At 35.2% G+C, this 14,084-nt stretch overlaps 1 protein-coding gene across 1 annotated transcript in view; it reads right to left on the bottom strand.

Annotated features, from left to right (window-relative positions):
- Positions 1-4,799, bottom strand: part of LOC129220640 (uncharacterized) — an 83,522-nt gene extending 78,723 nt beyond the window's left edge. The window contains exon 1 of the mRNA XM_054855068.1: positions 4,546-4,799. Coding sequence (XP_054711043.1) covers positions 4,546-4,763 — 218 coding nt within the window. The 5' untranslated portion in view covers positions 4,764-4,799. The remainder of the gene's footprint in view (positions 1-4,545) is intronic.
- Between the last annotated feature and the right edge of the window lie 9,285 nt (positions 4,800-14,084).

Genomic DNA, 14,084 nt, shown 5'->3' with positions numbered 1-14,084 from the left:
TGGATCAATGCCGTGGCCAGGGCCGCGCCAAGCCTGATCAGCGCCGTCGTGCAAATGTCTTTTGAGCGCCTTTATGCAGTGGCGTTCAAGCAAAATATAGTTAACTCCTGGGGTCAGGTTGTGTAGACAAATGTAATATGGAAAAACATTGGTTTGGCATTTAATTTAATTAAAGAAAAATAATCTATAAATTTTCAATTTTGGAACACAGTGTACGTTTTTGCCTCATATCCCGAAGTTATTTTGAGTATGGGCAGATGTAAGGCAGGGGCGATTGAAATTAACCTTTGGAATCCGACTTTTTCTCTTGGAAACCTTGCATTAAGATGCCGTAAAAAAATAGATAGCCAGTTACAGTTAATCTAAGCATTTTACCCCAACAGTTAAAAAAAATATTGGAATGTGATCGAAATAATTATTGCTCGCTTGTATGCAGCTTAAATTTCTAATACTTAATACACTGTCTAGAAAGCAAGATGTCTATTTCTAAACTTCATATTGATCAATATTTAGTTTGTTTCTGAAGAAAATGTTTCAAAATATAGAAAATAGTGAAAAATCCACTTTACCGAGATAGTGGGTTTTTTCAAGTATGCCTGTCCGAAAAAAACCAGGAAGGTTTTTTCAGGCTGGGCCCAGTTCGATGAACCCTGTCTTTGATATGCTAATACGTTTTGGGAAAAGAAAATATTTTAAATATCAAAGTTATATAACACCGCTATAAATGTCTCCCTATTTGATAGACAATTATTCAAAGAGTTAGGCCTGTCAAAACACGACAACAGAGTACTGAATAGATTTCTAAATTGAAGTAGAGGATATTTTCCCTTAAAATCTGAAACTAAAATCACATTTCCTGTAAAATCAAAAATTCTAAAATCCGGAACCATTTCAAAACGATCCAAAACAAATACATAGTCTCTCCAAAGTTTTTTTTTTTATTATTATTCTTTAATGCACAAATAGTTAAAGAGATAAAAAGAAGGGAGGAGAACGAGTAATTATGATCAACTCGTTATTTTTCGGAATTAAAAAATTAACCTAAATTATTGTCACCAATATGTAAATATTAGGCAGCGCGCACACCGAGAAGACAGGTGTCTCAGACCAAAATGTCTGTACACTAGCGCAAGGAGAAACCAGTGCTTTCTCCGTCACATGCAAATGTGTTTACCGTATTTTTTTTAATGTATGATAACATGAAACAGTGGAACTACACCGAATTAAAAACCACAAAAAGACTATGTTTGCAAAAATTATAATACAAGATATTCACTGCAAGAACCAAAATGGGGATAAACAAATTTCTAGCTCTTCCTATGCTCAACCTTGTGTACTATAGACGTACCAAAATAGCATTCACGGCTCCACATTAAAAAGGAAAATGATAATGTATGCATTAATTAAAGTCACTTGTTTTCAGTGTAAAAGATAGCACTTTTGAATAGCATGTTTGGACACAGTCAATAATTCTGCGTTTTAGATTCTCAGCGAGATGGGTTAATTGTTTCAATGAGCAGCATAATTTCACTGCCTCCATTGGATATAATTCCATTTTACTTTTTAATTAGAGTTTATTTTCCCTTCATTTGAAGCATTTTTGATCGGTAGAGCTCGGCGCCTTTTTGGCTCCGGCGCCGTCATGCCCGGAACGACCTTGCATATGGGTACGGCGCGGCGCGGCCCTGGCCGTGGCTGTCAGATTTAAAGGAATGGAGTAATTGAGTTTATCCTGAAGACTGGAATATAGCAAGGGATATCGGAACCACGGTTTTGAGCACTCGAAATGCAGAGAGTTTAGATAGAACAAGATTAGTCCTGTGTATACAGTGAAACCTCTCTGAGCGGCCACCCCTCCGTTCTGCAAAATTTCGGACGTTGAGAGAGGCAGTTGCAATATTATTCTATAATACACATTATAAGCAAGTCTAATACACAGAATGCAGTTCTCCAACAATGGTTTTTAAAATCGAATTCAAAATGTTGCTTGTCGCAATTCAAAATGATAAATAAATAGCTCTAACCAATTTATTTGTCATTGCATTTGATTTTCCGATGACTTTATTTATTATCCCCAACATCACTTCAGTTGAAAGTTTAGTTTGCTCATGCTCACAAAACACAAATTGATTGTCAAAGGCCTAATTAGTGCTTGAAAGGCATAAAAATGTATTACACACAGCGAACTGATTAGTTAATTTAAATCAACTCCAAACTAAATTAGATTTGATTAAAAAACGCTTATTTTCGTTGACTCCGTTAACCAGAAAATGTTTCTCTCAGTCGGCAGTGTAATTATCAAAGCTCTCCATTGCTGTTTCGTGCTGGAAAGAATTCAAAATCGCACTCTATTAATTCTCTTGCCGATTTTCCGCGTTCATATTGCTGAACCGTAGTTCGAGATTTATAAAGTGATCTCCGACAGTGTTGTTTGGAACCCAGATTACACGCACACACTGACCAACTAATAAAATAAACATAATTGACATTTTTACTCCAAAATTATCGGAATTCGTTAAAGGCCAATAAGAATTCTCCTCTTTGAACTGAAAAGCTGCAGATTAGAAACAGAAAGTGAATAGATTTTCCTGAAAAATGGAATAGACTTATCCACTCGGTGACCGTTCAGAAGGGTTGGGCGTCCGTTGCTAGGGGTGTTTTTAATATAAAGTCTATGGGCTAAAAAATCCGTGCCGCAAAAAAGGAGCCGTTTAGAGGGGTGGTCGCTTAAGACAGGTGGCTGCTCGGAGAGGTTTCACTGTACTTCCAATTGCAAAAATGTTCAAAATCAGATGCAGAGTAAAGATAGTGAAAGCTTGAAGCAAAAATTAAAATGAGTCAAAAAATACAAACTTTTTATACGGGCCCCAGGTCCCTTAACTTATATTTAGGGAAATAATCTCCATTGTTGCTAACATAAAAAACTGGACATTTGTCGACCAAAACTCAGAAAGATATACCAGTTTAAAGTTTTAAGTGACCATACAAAAATGAGATTGGAACTTACCGCCCTTTCAGAAAAATGACAGATCGTCAAAGTAAGAAAAACAAGGTATTTATACTATATTTCATTTCTATTCGAAAACAAATGCAAATGTTATGCAGTGATACGCGAAAACACAGGACAAAACCACACTCTATGCACAAGTATAATTTTATGAACACATGTTAACTGCTATATTTTCCCCCAAAAGGCGTTATTGACGGCGAGTGAGAAGTGGTGTAAAAGTCACAAAACGCTGCGTTTCACATCTCGGTGAATATTGGTCGTACTATTTTCAAACTTTTTGTGTTGGAATTGTTTTTCAAAGGAGATTATTTCTCTAACTATTAGCTAGGGGGCCTAGAGTCCGTATAAAAAGTTAAATTTTGTATTTTTTGACTCATTTTTATTTTTGCTTTAAACTTTCAATATTTTGAACATTTTTGCAATTGGAGGTATACATCTGGGACGAACGGTTGCGAAAATAAAGGTCTTGCTGGTTAAAACGTAACACCCTGTATACTTATATAGTGTCGTCGCTGGTTCTTGTATATGAATTTGAGGAGCCCCATGTTAATAAGTAATTTTTCTATCTCACTTTAAAGTTCTTTAGACTGGTTTACGTGCAGTGAAGCACATACGTAAAAGTACAAACAAAAATGAAAAAAATATATATGGAGTAGAACTCCAATTATCCGAACTCCAACTATCCGAATCGCTGATAATCCGAATAGCTTTCAGAATTTCAAAAAGAAAACTTCAAAACTAAAACGCGCTCTGCGATTTGCAAAATAATGATTGGGTCAAAACGCGCTATTATCCTTCCTTTGCGAAGCTAGTCAAACAGTTTACTTTGACCGAGATGTTCAGCAAGCAATGGCTTTCATTTACAGTACCATAGTACAAAGTACATAATGTCCTTTTGTACAGCTCTTGTAAGTACGCTTAGCATGAGAAACGTTACCCTTCTAGTTGAGTAATTTACAAAAAAAATTTTTAAACCGTTTTTCTTTCTTCTTATTTTCAACTAGCGGTACCCGCACGGCTTTGCCCGTGCAGAGCCCGTAGTAGAAAATTAAAAAATCATTTGGTTCGCTTATATATTTACAAATAATGGATGATGACTTTCTCGCCAATTTGCTATGTTCATTTGTTCGCCCATGTTACGGTTTCACGTTATGACAATTTGGTAATTTACTCGTCCACGTTATGATAATTTGCTCAGTAAAATGTTCTTAAAATTGGAATAGAAAGAGAACAAAATCGAATTTTCGAAAAACCGCTTCGAGGTACACACCCTAATGCTACAAACTAATTTTGTACCAAATTTCAGGAAAATCGACCGAACGTTTTAGGCGCCATGCGCGTCACAGAGAGAGATCCAGATATCCAGACAAACTTTGAGCTCTATTATTAGTATAGTAAAAGACATACATTCATGATTAACATGGACACCTTCTTCATAAGAATCCATTTATCCGAATTTTTGATTATCCGATTGGGGTTCGGTTCCAATTGATTCGGATACTTGAAATTAAAAAATTGAGCGTAGGATCCTATACCTGTAAACATCTCCATATTTTTTTGACAGTTGCGTCAGTTTTTCATGAGGTTTCTTCGTTAAAAATGGCATGTAACCTACTATCGGTAATCCAATGGGACCTGGTGGGAAATTCTTCTTCCAATTTCTCACAATGGAGGAAATCACATACGTAACGATTAAAGCGCCTAAAGCGACCCATAGTTCTGGCCTCACTTGTTTCAAAAACTCAACGTTCATTTTCGAATGTAATTTCGAAACACACGCCCGGGCACATTTCCTATAGAAAGTGGCAGAGGAGAAAAATTGTTTTTACTGTAAAAAATAGCGTTCGTTTTGTCCTTGGAAGGTTAATCTGTAACTGATAACGAAACTGTTTTATCAAATTGGAGCTATTGTGTTTTGTTTTAGATCCCATATCAAAATTGACAGCTGATTTGTAACAAGAAGTTACTCCTACTGAACAGATAAAGTGCTAAAGAGATGAAGCAATTTTCGTATTACTAAGCAATTTTCTTATGCATTACTTCATCACACTGAAATATGGAAAAATTTCTTATTTCATGCTCTGGGCTATAAAATTGTTATGAAGATAAAATTTAATCGAATGAAATTTCGCTTATTAATACGACGCAATGATATTTTAGTTTATGTGTCAGAGAACTTTTTTCACGAAAAAGTAAATTGAATTGCACACTCCATAACAAAATATTCGACGCACCAAGAAGGAGTTATCAAAAGGAAACGAATTTTTACATATGTTTAGATTGTTACTTAAGCAAGTCATTACAAAATGAAAGAAAAATTATCCTTTATTGCTGGAAAAATCCAAAATGAATGGAGGTTTTAGTAATGTGTTGCACTACCGCTAGCGTGAACGCATGAGGCAATACAGGGGAGGATTGGGGCATAACAGTCTCGTTCTCGTACGACGTCCTACGTCATCGTACCTACTGCAAAACTCGAAGGCCGCCTAACGTATTGTCTCATGCAATACTAAATATGTTCGATTTAAGACAAACCAGGCATTCGAGCAACAGATAATGAGGAAGAGGAAGCCCCCCGTCACACTTGTTGTGTGTGACCGAGCATTGTCCTGTAAAAATTTGCTCCTGGGAATCTTGCCATGAGTGCCAATATATGTGACTGAAGCATGTTACAATCTTACCGTTTGGCTGTCATGGTATTGTGGATCAATGGTAGGAGTGACTTTTTTTCGTAAACGAAAGCATCTCATGACATCACCCCAGGGTGTGGTACTATAGGGTTCCAAGGCACAGGGGTGCCCACCTGGGGGGGGGGGTCATGGCGCAGACTGTTAAATTGAAATTTTTAGGAGGGTGTTTTAAGGGGGTATTTTCTTATTTTTTTAGGGGGGGGAGGCTGGCTTTTGGGGGTCTTTGCGATATTTAGAGGGGTGCGCCCTTGCTCTTAAGGGGAGTGGGCACCCCTGAAGTTTCATCCTTGTTGAGCATTCATCAATCTTGAATCGACAATAACCGAGCGCAGGCTTTCTCTAATTGAAGCTGAGGGTGCCAACAAACTGGTAGCTAAAGTAAATTTAGCAGCAGCTACAGAATAATCACATATGACGGGAAGAGAAAAATAGGGAAATGCAACTCATGTAAGGGAAAACAGCTAGTCAAATTTACGCAAAAAAAAAAAAAAAAAAATCAACGAAATATAACTACAAAGCTTTAATAACAGTGTGCAATAAACTAATTTACATAAACGTTTTATTGTTAATACCATTGGTAGGACGGTGATGCCAGACATGGTTTGCTAATTGCGTTCAAAGTTTGGATACAACATTTTAGTACGACAAACGTCGCATATGTAGTAGGGATGCACCGGATATCCGGTAACTATCCGGTATCCGGCCAATCCCGCTGATTTTTTAACTATCCGGAACTATGAGGTATCCGATCCGGCAAGCCGCTCCGGATCCGGATATCCGACAGTTTTTTGCAGGATATCCGAGCAGTTATCCGGTAAAAATGTGAGAGATATCCGGGGTTGATGTGGGGTTATCCGGTACGAAATGAGGGTTTAATTTTGAATTTACTTTTGCAAAAATTGGAAATTTTAGAATGTTGAAATAAAGTAATAATTGCTTTTCCCAGAATAATTATTTTAACTAAGATTTTCAACTGATATTTAGCATTTAAAATAGACGGTGAATATAGAAGTGAGAAATAACAACTATACGTTATTGCTTCATTTTCTTCTTTCTAATTTTTTAATTGTATAGTATAATTTTTAATAATATATTTAAGAATTTAGTTTGTATTTTTTAAGAATGTGTATTTTTTTAATTTTTTCTAGAATTAAAGTAAACTTTAAGTTTATTGTTCAAATATAAATCTATAAATTCATTTAAGAAAGATTGAACATGTTTAGCATATTTTTTAATATTATATATAACATGTTAATTTGCATCATTAAGAATGTGTAACTTTATTTTTTGAAATTTAGTAAAATTTCAAGTTGATTATTTAAGAATTGGTTTATTAATTTATTTTAAAAAGCGTGAACGTGTTTAACACGACTCTTAATAGTTTGTTTAAAATGTTAATTTGCATCATTTACGAATGTGAATCTTTATTTTCTGAAATTAAAGTGAAATTTTCAGTTGATTATTTAAGCATAATTTTATTTATGTTTAAAAAAAATTGTTAACATGTTGAGAACGACTTTTAATAATATATTTAAGATATTAATTTGCATTTTTTAATAATGTGAATCATTATTTTCTGGAATTAAAGGGAAATTTTAAGTTGATTATTTAAGCGTAAATTTATTAATTTGTTTTTAAAAAGTGAACGCCTTTGACTCTTAATACTGTATTTAAGATGATAATTTGCATCTTTTAAGAGAGTGAATATTTGTTTTCTGGAATTAAAGTAAAATTTTCAGTTTATTATTTTAGCATAAGTTTATTAATTTGTTAACTGGGGTGATCACCTAGGGGGGGGGATGTTTTAGGGGTATTTTTCTAACTTTTGGGGGCTTTCTATTTGGGGGGGGGGTTATTTATGGTTTTTAGGGGGTGGGCCCTTGCTTTTAGGGGGGCACCCCTGTATTTAAGATGCTAATTTGCATCTTTAGAGAGAGTGAATCTTTGTTTTCTGGAATTAAAGTAAAATTTTCAGTTTATTATTTTAGCATAAGTTTATTAATTTGTTAACTGGGGTGATCACCTAGGGGGGGGGATGTTTTAGGGGTATTTTTCTAACTTTTGGGGGGCTTTCTATTTGGGGGGGGGGTATTTTATGGTTTTTAGGGGGTGGGCCCTTGCTTTTAGGGGGGCACCCCTGTATTTAAGATGCTAATTTGCATCTTTAGAGAGAGTGAATCTTTGTTTTCTGGAATTAAAGTAAAATTTTCAGTTGATTATTTTAGCATAAGTTTATTAATTTGTTAACTGGGTTGCCCCCCCTAGGGGGTGTTTTAGGGGTATTTTTCTCTTTTTTTGGGGGGGGGGATTTATGGTTTTTAGGGGGTGGGCCCTTGCTCTTAGGGGGGGCACCCCTGTATTTAAGATGCTAATTTGCATCTTTAGAGAAAATGTACCTTTATTTCTGGAATTAAAGTAAAATTTTAAGTTGATTATTTAAGTTTATTTATTTATTTTTTGAGTCAAACTGGCCCTGTTTTAATATTTTCTTTTTTAACTTGTATGTTAGAAAAATTTTACACGTGTATTATCTGTAATAAAAATGATTTCAAAGCAAAGTTTTATTTTTTGTTATTTCTAAATTGGAAATAAGAAAATGTATTACTTTATGATGAAGTTTAAAAAAATTTCTACACGTCATGCAAATCTAATAACAAATACGACTCATTATACGACCTTTAAGATTTGCAACTATGAATAATTAAAAGTTTAAACCATGTGTACATTACATACAGAATTAATTTTTGCCGAAAGTTTATCTCTTTCGAAAAAATCTGTCGAAATAAAACAATATTTTAATGTTTCATTTTATATATAGCACAATTCTTAAATTAAAACATAGAGGCTCTAAAAACGTACATTTGAATGTACTTAACATGTTTTTAAAGAAATGATATGTGGAACAAGTTTGATTTATTGTTTTGAAACGGCGTTGTAGAAAAATATGCGAACATGCAATGCAATCGAAATGCCGGATATCCGGCCCGGATATCCGAATCCGACAGGTAAGGGGGCATTGGATATCCGATATCTGGTATCTGGAAAAATCACTATCCGGTGCATCCCTAAATGTAGTTGTGTGGAATGTTTCTATTCCTACACGTCTGTTTAACCAGTAAAGAAATATAACCAGGGGGCGCCCTGAACTTGAAAGAAATCGCATTATTTCAAAACTTGTAAATGAATTTGTCGAATCGTCAGCAAAATTTGTCAAAATAGGAAAATTTTGGACATTACTGGGGGCGGACTGGATCCTCCAAGAGGGCCCCAACCTTGTCTCCCAAAAGGCGAGGGGGGAGGGGAAACAAAGGCGCACAGGTTTGAGGGCAAAAAAAAAGGAGCACACGTTCGAGGACGCAAATGAAATGTAAAATAAAATAGAAAAAAACAAACAAGTCAAGTTTGTTCGACGACACAAAAGAAAAACCAAAAGAGCTCAGGTTTGAGAGCGGAGGAAAAAAAACACGCACTTTTAGGGTACAAGAAAGGGGAAAAAAAATAATAACCCGAAATCGCACAGGTGTGCGGACGCATTGAGAATCGAGGGAACAAAAAAAAAAAAAAAAAAAAAAACAAAAAAAAAAGAAAAAAAAAAAAACAAAAAAAGGCGCACAGGTTTGATGTCGCAAAATATTTTTAAAAATGGAAAAACGGAGGCGCACACGTTCGAAGAGGCAAAAAAAGTAAAATTAAATATAATTTTAAAAAAAGGGGGAGGGTTCGATAGCAGGAAAAAAAATAACCAAGACGTCCTTGCTTGAGAGCGCAAAAGAAAAAAAAGAAGAATTCGGGCGTGAAGAGCTAAAAAACCAGACGGCGCTCAGTGTTTAGGAGGGATAAAAAAGAAACGAAGTCGGCCTGCGGGCCATTCCGCCCCTGGAATCACAGTGACCTCTCATCAAGGCGCCCCTGTGTAAAACAGAACTTCTTCAATAGAAGTAAATTGTACTTTACAGATTATTAGAAAATCAATACAGTAATGCCTGGTTTGTCCGAAATTCTTTTTAACGACGTCGATTTTCTATCCTTATTTAGCCATTAATTTATTGTTTAGAAAACACTATCCACCTGACCACCGGATACCAGTCACTTCTAATGCATGCACCAAATTATCCTCACATTTCTGTTAGTATTTTTCACCCACCCGTAAGTTTTTGGAAAGCTGTAATAAATTAAAGTTTTCAAAATGCTAATATACACTCCTGTTTGTGAAAATTGCAACACCACGAAGGACTTACGAGGGTGAGCTGAAAATTGCAGGAAATGTAAAGTAGGGCATGATATGCAAATGATTAGAATTGCAGACCGGTAGCGCACGGGTATGCTGAGCAGCGCCCTCTGAACGTCGGATCGAATCGAATATAAATAGACGGCTGTAGCGAGGCGTGTATGATTATCGGTGGTTATATGCTATAGTAAACGTTAACTGAATCTTTACTATGCCTCTTCGACGAAAGAAAGCGAAATTAGAGCAAATTTCGCAGATTGAACGGGGCAGAATCGTCGACCTTCGTAAAGCTGGATTGTCTTATTGTGCAGTAGCCGCCAGGGACGTAGCTAAAGGGGGGTTTTGGGGACAACCCCTTCCCCCCCCCCGAAACGTTAGTCTCAAAAAAAAAAAGAGAAAAAGAGGGAAGAGAAAGAAAAAAAAGAAGAAAGAAAAAAATCAAAACGACTTTTTTCTGAGTAACGAAGGTCAAAAATTCACTTCGCTCCCCCCTCCCCCCCAATGCCAATGCTCCATGTGTGACCCTCAAGCATAAAGATGCCTCCCTCTGCTGCGACAGTTTTTTGATAATTGAGTGAAATTTGACACTTCGCTTTAGAAATGAGATTGATTTGTTAAATCCACTCCCTGTCCACTCCTCCAATTTATTAAATCCATCCAGCCTTTCTTTGTCATAGATTCTGCAAATTGTTAAATATGTTTAATTTTATGAGCCGCGCAGTGAGAATATTGCATACAGTTGAATCTGTATATTTCGAATTTCGCATTAAAGAAAAAAAATCGAGATAAAGAGGTTTTGAAATACGGGGGCTTTAAGAAACTTTTTATAGAAATTTGAAATATGATGGTGAAAATTTGAAATCGATACTAAAGACAATATGGGCTCTTGATTAAAATTCCTCTTTATTAGTTTTGTTAGGTATTTATTCTATTATTACATTGTTAAGTGCTTTATTGCGAGTTCAAGGAATCATTTTGACAGTAAAAGAAACTTTAAGCATATCTTTTCCAAGATAAAGTCTTTTATTGCTTTTTGGTCCCTGATTTTTTTTTTTTTTTTTTTTTTTTTTGAGCAATCACGATTGCTTATTGCTTTCATTTCACTGTCCTTGACGTTACGGTTCCTTTTTCAGCTTGGACCAGGGCTGCAGCACCACCGTTCACCGGCGGCGGCGCGGCTGGTCCTCAGCACTGTCCACCGGAATCCACTTTTGCTGGGCGGTGGCGTCCATGTCCTACGCACGCATGTTCATACACACTCCCCTACGTGCGCACGCCTTTACACACATACACACGCCTACGTGCACATACGTAAGCCTATACACACAACTATACACACGTAACCACCCAGGAGGAGGGACATGCTTGGGGGGGGGGAGCCGTTTCTAGAAACAATAACTCTAATCAGTAGGGTCTTGTCGCAACTCGTGATTGCAAAAAACATAATTTGAATTCAAAGTTTCGGAATTCAAATTAGAATTTTTTTTTTTTTTTTTGGATTTATTATTTATTCTCTTGAGGTTAGCAATTGCAGAAAATCTAACTTGGTCAGTATTCTACGATTTTCCTTTTTTCATCACTTGAAAAAAACTTATACTTTCTTTTCACTCCTATCATTTTGGTTTTCTAAGGAATCACAATTTTAAGAAAGAGAGCAACCAAAGAACAATACTAATCCAGATAATAGAGCGAAATGGCTCTTAACTTGAATGACTTTTAACCATGAACTTGAAATGTTCATCTTAACATGTCAAACCTGTGAATTTCACCCCTTTACTCTTACACTGTAACAAATTTCGGAAACGTTTCTAGATATATCGGAAACGTTTCCGAAATAGTAGGAATCCTTCATCCAATAGCGAACTCCTCAATATTCAGAAAGCTTTTTGTTATTTCAAGATATCTAGAAGCGGAAGTGATGACGCAACGCTTCGAAACCTATTTCATCCTTCCAACACAGGCGCCAATGAGTCGGAAATAACGAGAACTTCTTTTTTTCTTATCTATGGTTGCTGCAGTCAGCAACTGTTTAGCATTGGATCTTGTTATTTCATGTCTAGAGAGTAGTAAATTGTGTCGAAACTAATTTTACGCCTTTGCATTTTGGGCTGCTCTTGATTTTTTAGAAGATGTACGCAGCTATTAAGTTAGTTAATAACGATTTGCTTCTTTACAATTTCCGGTGCAACCGTGATTACATTTATATTGTGTGTTCAAGCGTGAATAGTTTCAACACCCGTTTTTATACTTAATGAAACGAAACCCTTTGGATTACTTATCCAGTTGTAATGGAGGTACTTAGATTTTATTCCGCTCATGTTCACTTGTAAGTATTAATGAATATTTTAAAAAATGTTGTTATATACATTTATATTTTTGTTGATTTGCATTTGATGAGGCTCCAATTGTAACTGTTTTTGGGTTTATCGAATTAATTTAAAGTTATCCTACATACCTGTGAGCGCAGTGTACTATTTGTTGTAACCAACTGAAACTGATTAATTACGCAAAAGAAATAAGATTTATATTTGAAAAGCAATCACAGGAAAGTTATTTTGAAATACTTGGATATACATACATTGGTTCAAAAAAAAAAAAAATCAATTGTTTAATTCATTAAAAATATGGTAATGCAAATGCTTTCTAATATTGTAATATGCTTCACAAAAAATGTGCCAGTATTATTTATCTTTTTTTATTATAATTTATTCATTTATTTAAAAATATTTATACCATTAGAAAATGGCCCAGTTATCTATTAGTAAGCTACTTACTTATGCAATTAATTCATGTGCTTATTCATTTTGTTAAATGTGGTTGACAATAAAAAATTCCTTGACATTAGTTTGTTCGGTAAATAACATTTCCTTCGTGGATATACTAGTTTAATATAGGACAGTCAGGAGGAATGAGCCAGAGGCAAAAATGGAACAGCTGCATTTACAAGCCGAAATAAAAAGAAATATTATTTCATGTCATTGTTTTAAAAGTGATCCTTTTTTAAATACTATGTTATTAATTAAATATACAATGTACATATGGGGAGAAGACGAGGGGCGTTCACCACGCAGACTGCCATTGACATTTTCAGGGATTGCTTTCTTTAAGGGGGGGGGCGCTTTATAGCATTGTATGGGTTCACCATCACTCTTATGGTGTGGGGGGGGGGGATCTCGTATATATGAAATGGAGTAATCATGCAATAGAATTCAATGTTTTAACAAATAAAATATGTAATGCATTTTGCGCACATTGTAAAAATAAAATCAGTAACATATTTTGATAAAGTATTTATATTTGTGATGAACTGGAAAAGGGCAAGAACAGAAGAATCACCCCGAATGGTTCCAACAGGAGGACTTGGTGTCATATTTAAATTCACCAATTTCTCTGTTGGCACTTTTCGGTACACTTTTTTCGTCAGAGAAATAGACTTGACGCGAAGGGAAGGTAAGTTCTGTCAAATTTTATCCGAAAATAAAAGCTATCAAGTTTGATACAAGATATGTTTTTAAGTTCTGCATTAAAAATGCAATATGTTGATAAATTTGTCTTGAAAATATTGAGAGAAAAACTGAAGTTTAATATTGTTTAACAAACAATCCCACTTCTGAGAAAGTACTCCCCTTCCCTCCCCCGACGATTTTGTGATTATGAATGAAACTACTATATTATTTCATAAATTTTCAAAAATTTATAACTGTGCATATGTTATGCTGTTAACCATGCTATTTGTCATTAGAAATTCAGAAAAAAAAAATCCACGAATGATTCTAAAATTGCTTGTTTCATTGCTCTTAGATATGAAAGAATTGAAACTGATATGGCATGCAATACTATTGAAAAAGAATTATTTTTTAGAAAAAATCACGGAAAAAGGATTCCGAAATTCTCAGAAACGTTTTTGAAAATTGTTTGGAGAATTCCGAAATACTCGGAAACGTTTTCGAAACTTTCATGAACCACAGCTGCACAGAATACTCAGAAACATTTCTGGAAATTACGGAAAGAGGATTCCGAAATACTCAGAAACGTTTCTGAAAATTACAGAAAGAGGATTCCAAAATACACAGAAACATTTCTGGAAATTATAGAAAGAGGATTCCGAAATACTCAGACACGTTTCTGGACATTACAGAAAGAGGATTCCGAAATA

The sequence above is a fragment of the Uloborus diversus genome, chromosome 4, assembly GCF_026930045.1.
Source record: "Uloborus diversus isolate 005 chromosome 4, Udiv.v.3.1, whole genome shotgun sequence".
Lineage (NCBI taxonomy): Eukaryota > Metazoa > Arthropoda > Arachnida > Araneae > Uloboridae > Uloborus > Uloborus diversus.
The sequence above is the reverse complement of the archived record's forward strand: the minus strand, read 5'-3'. Positions and strand labels throughout refer to the sequence as shown.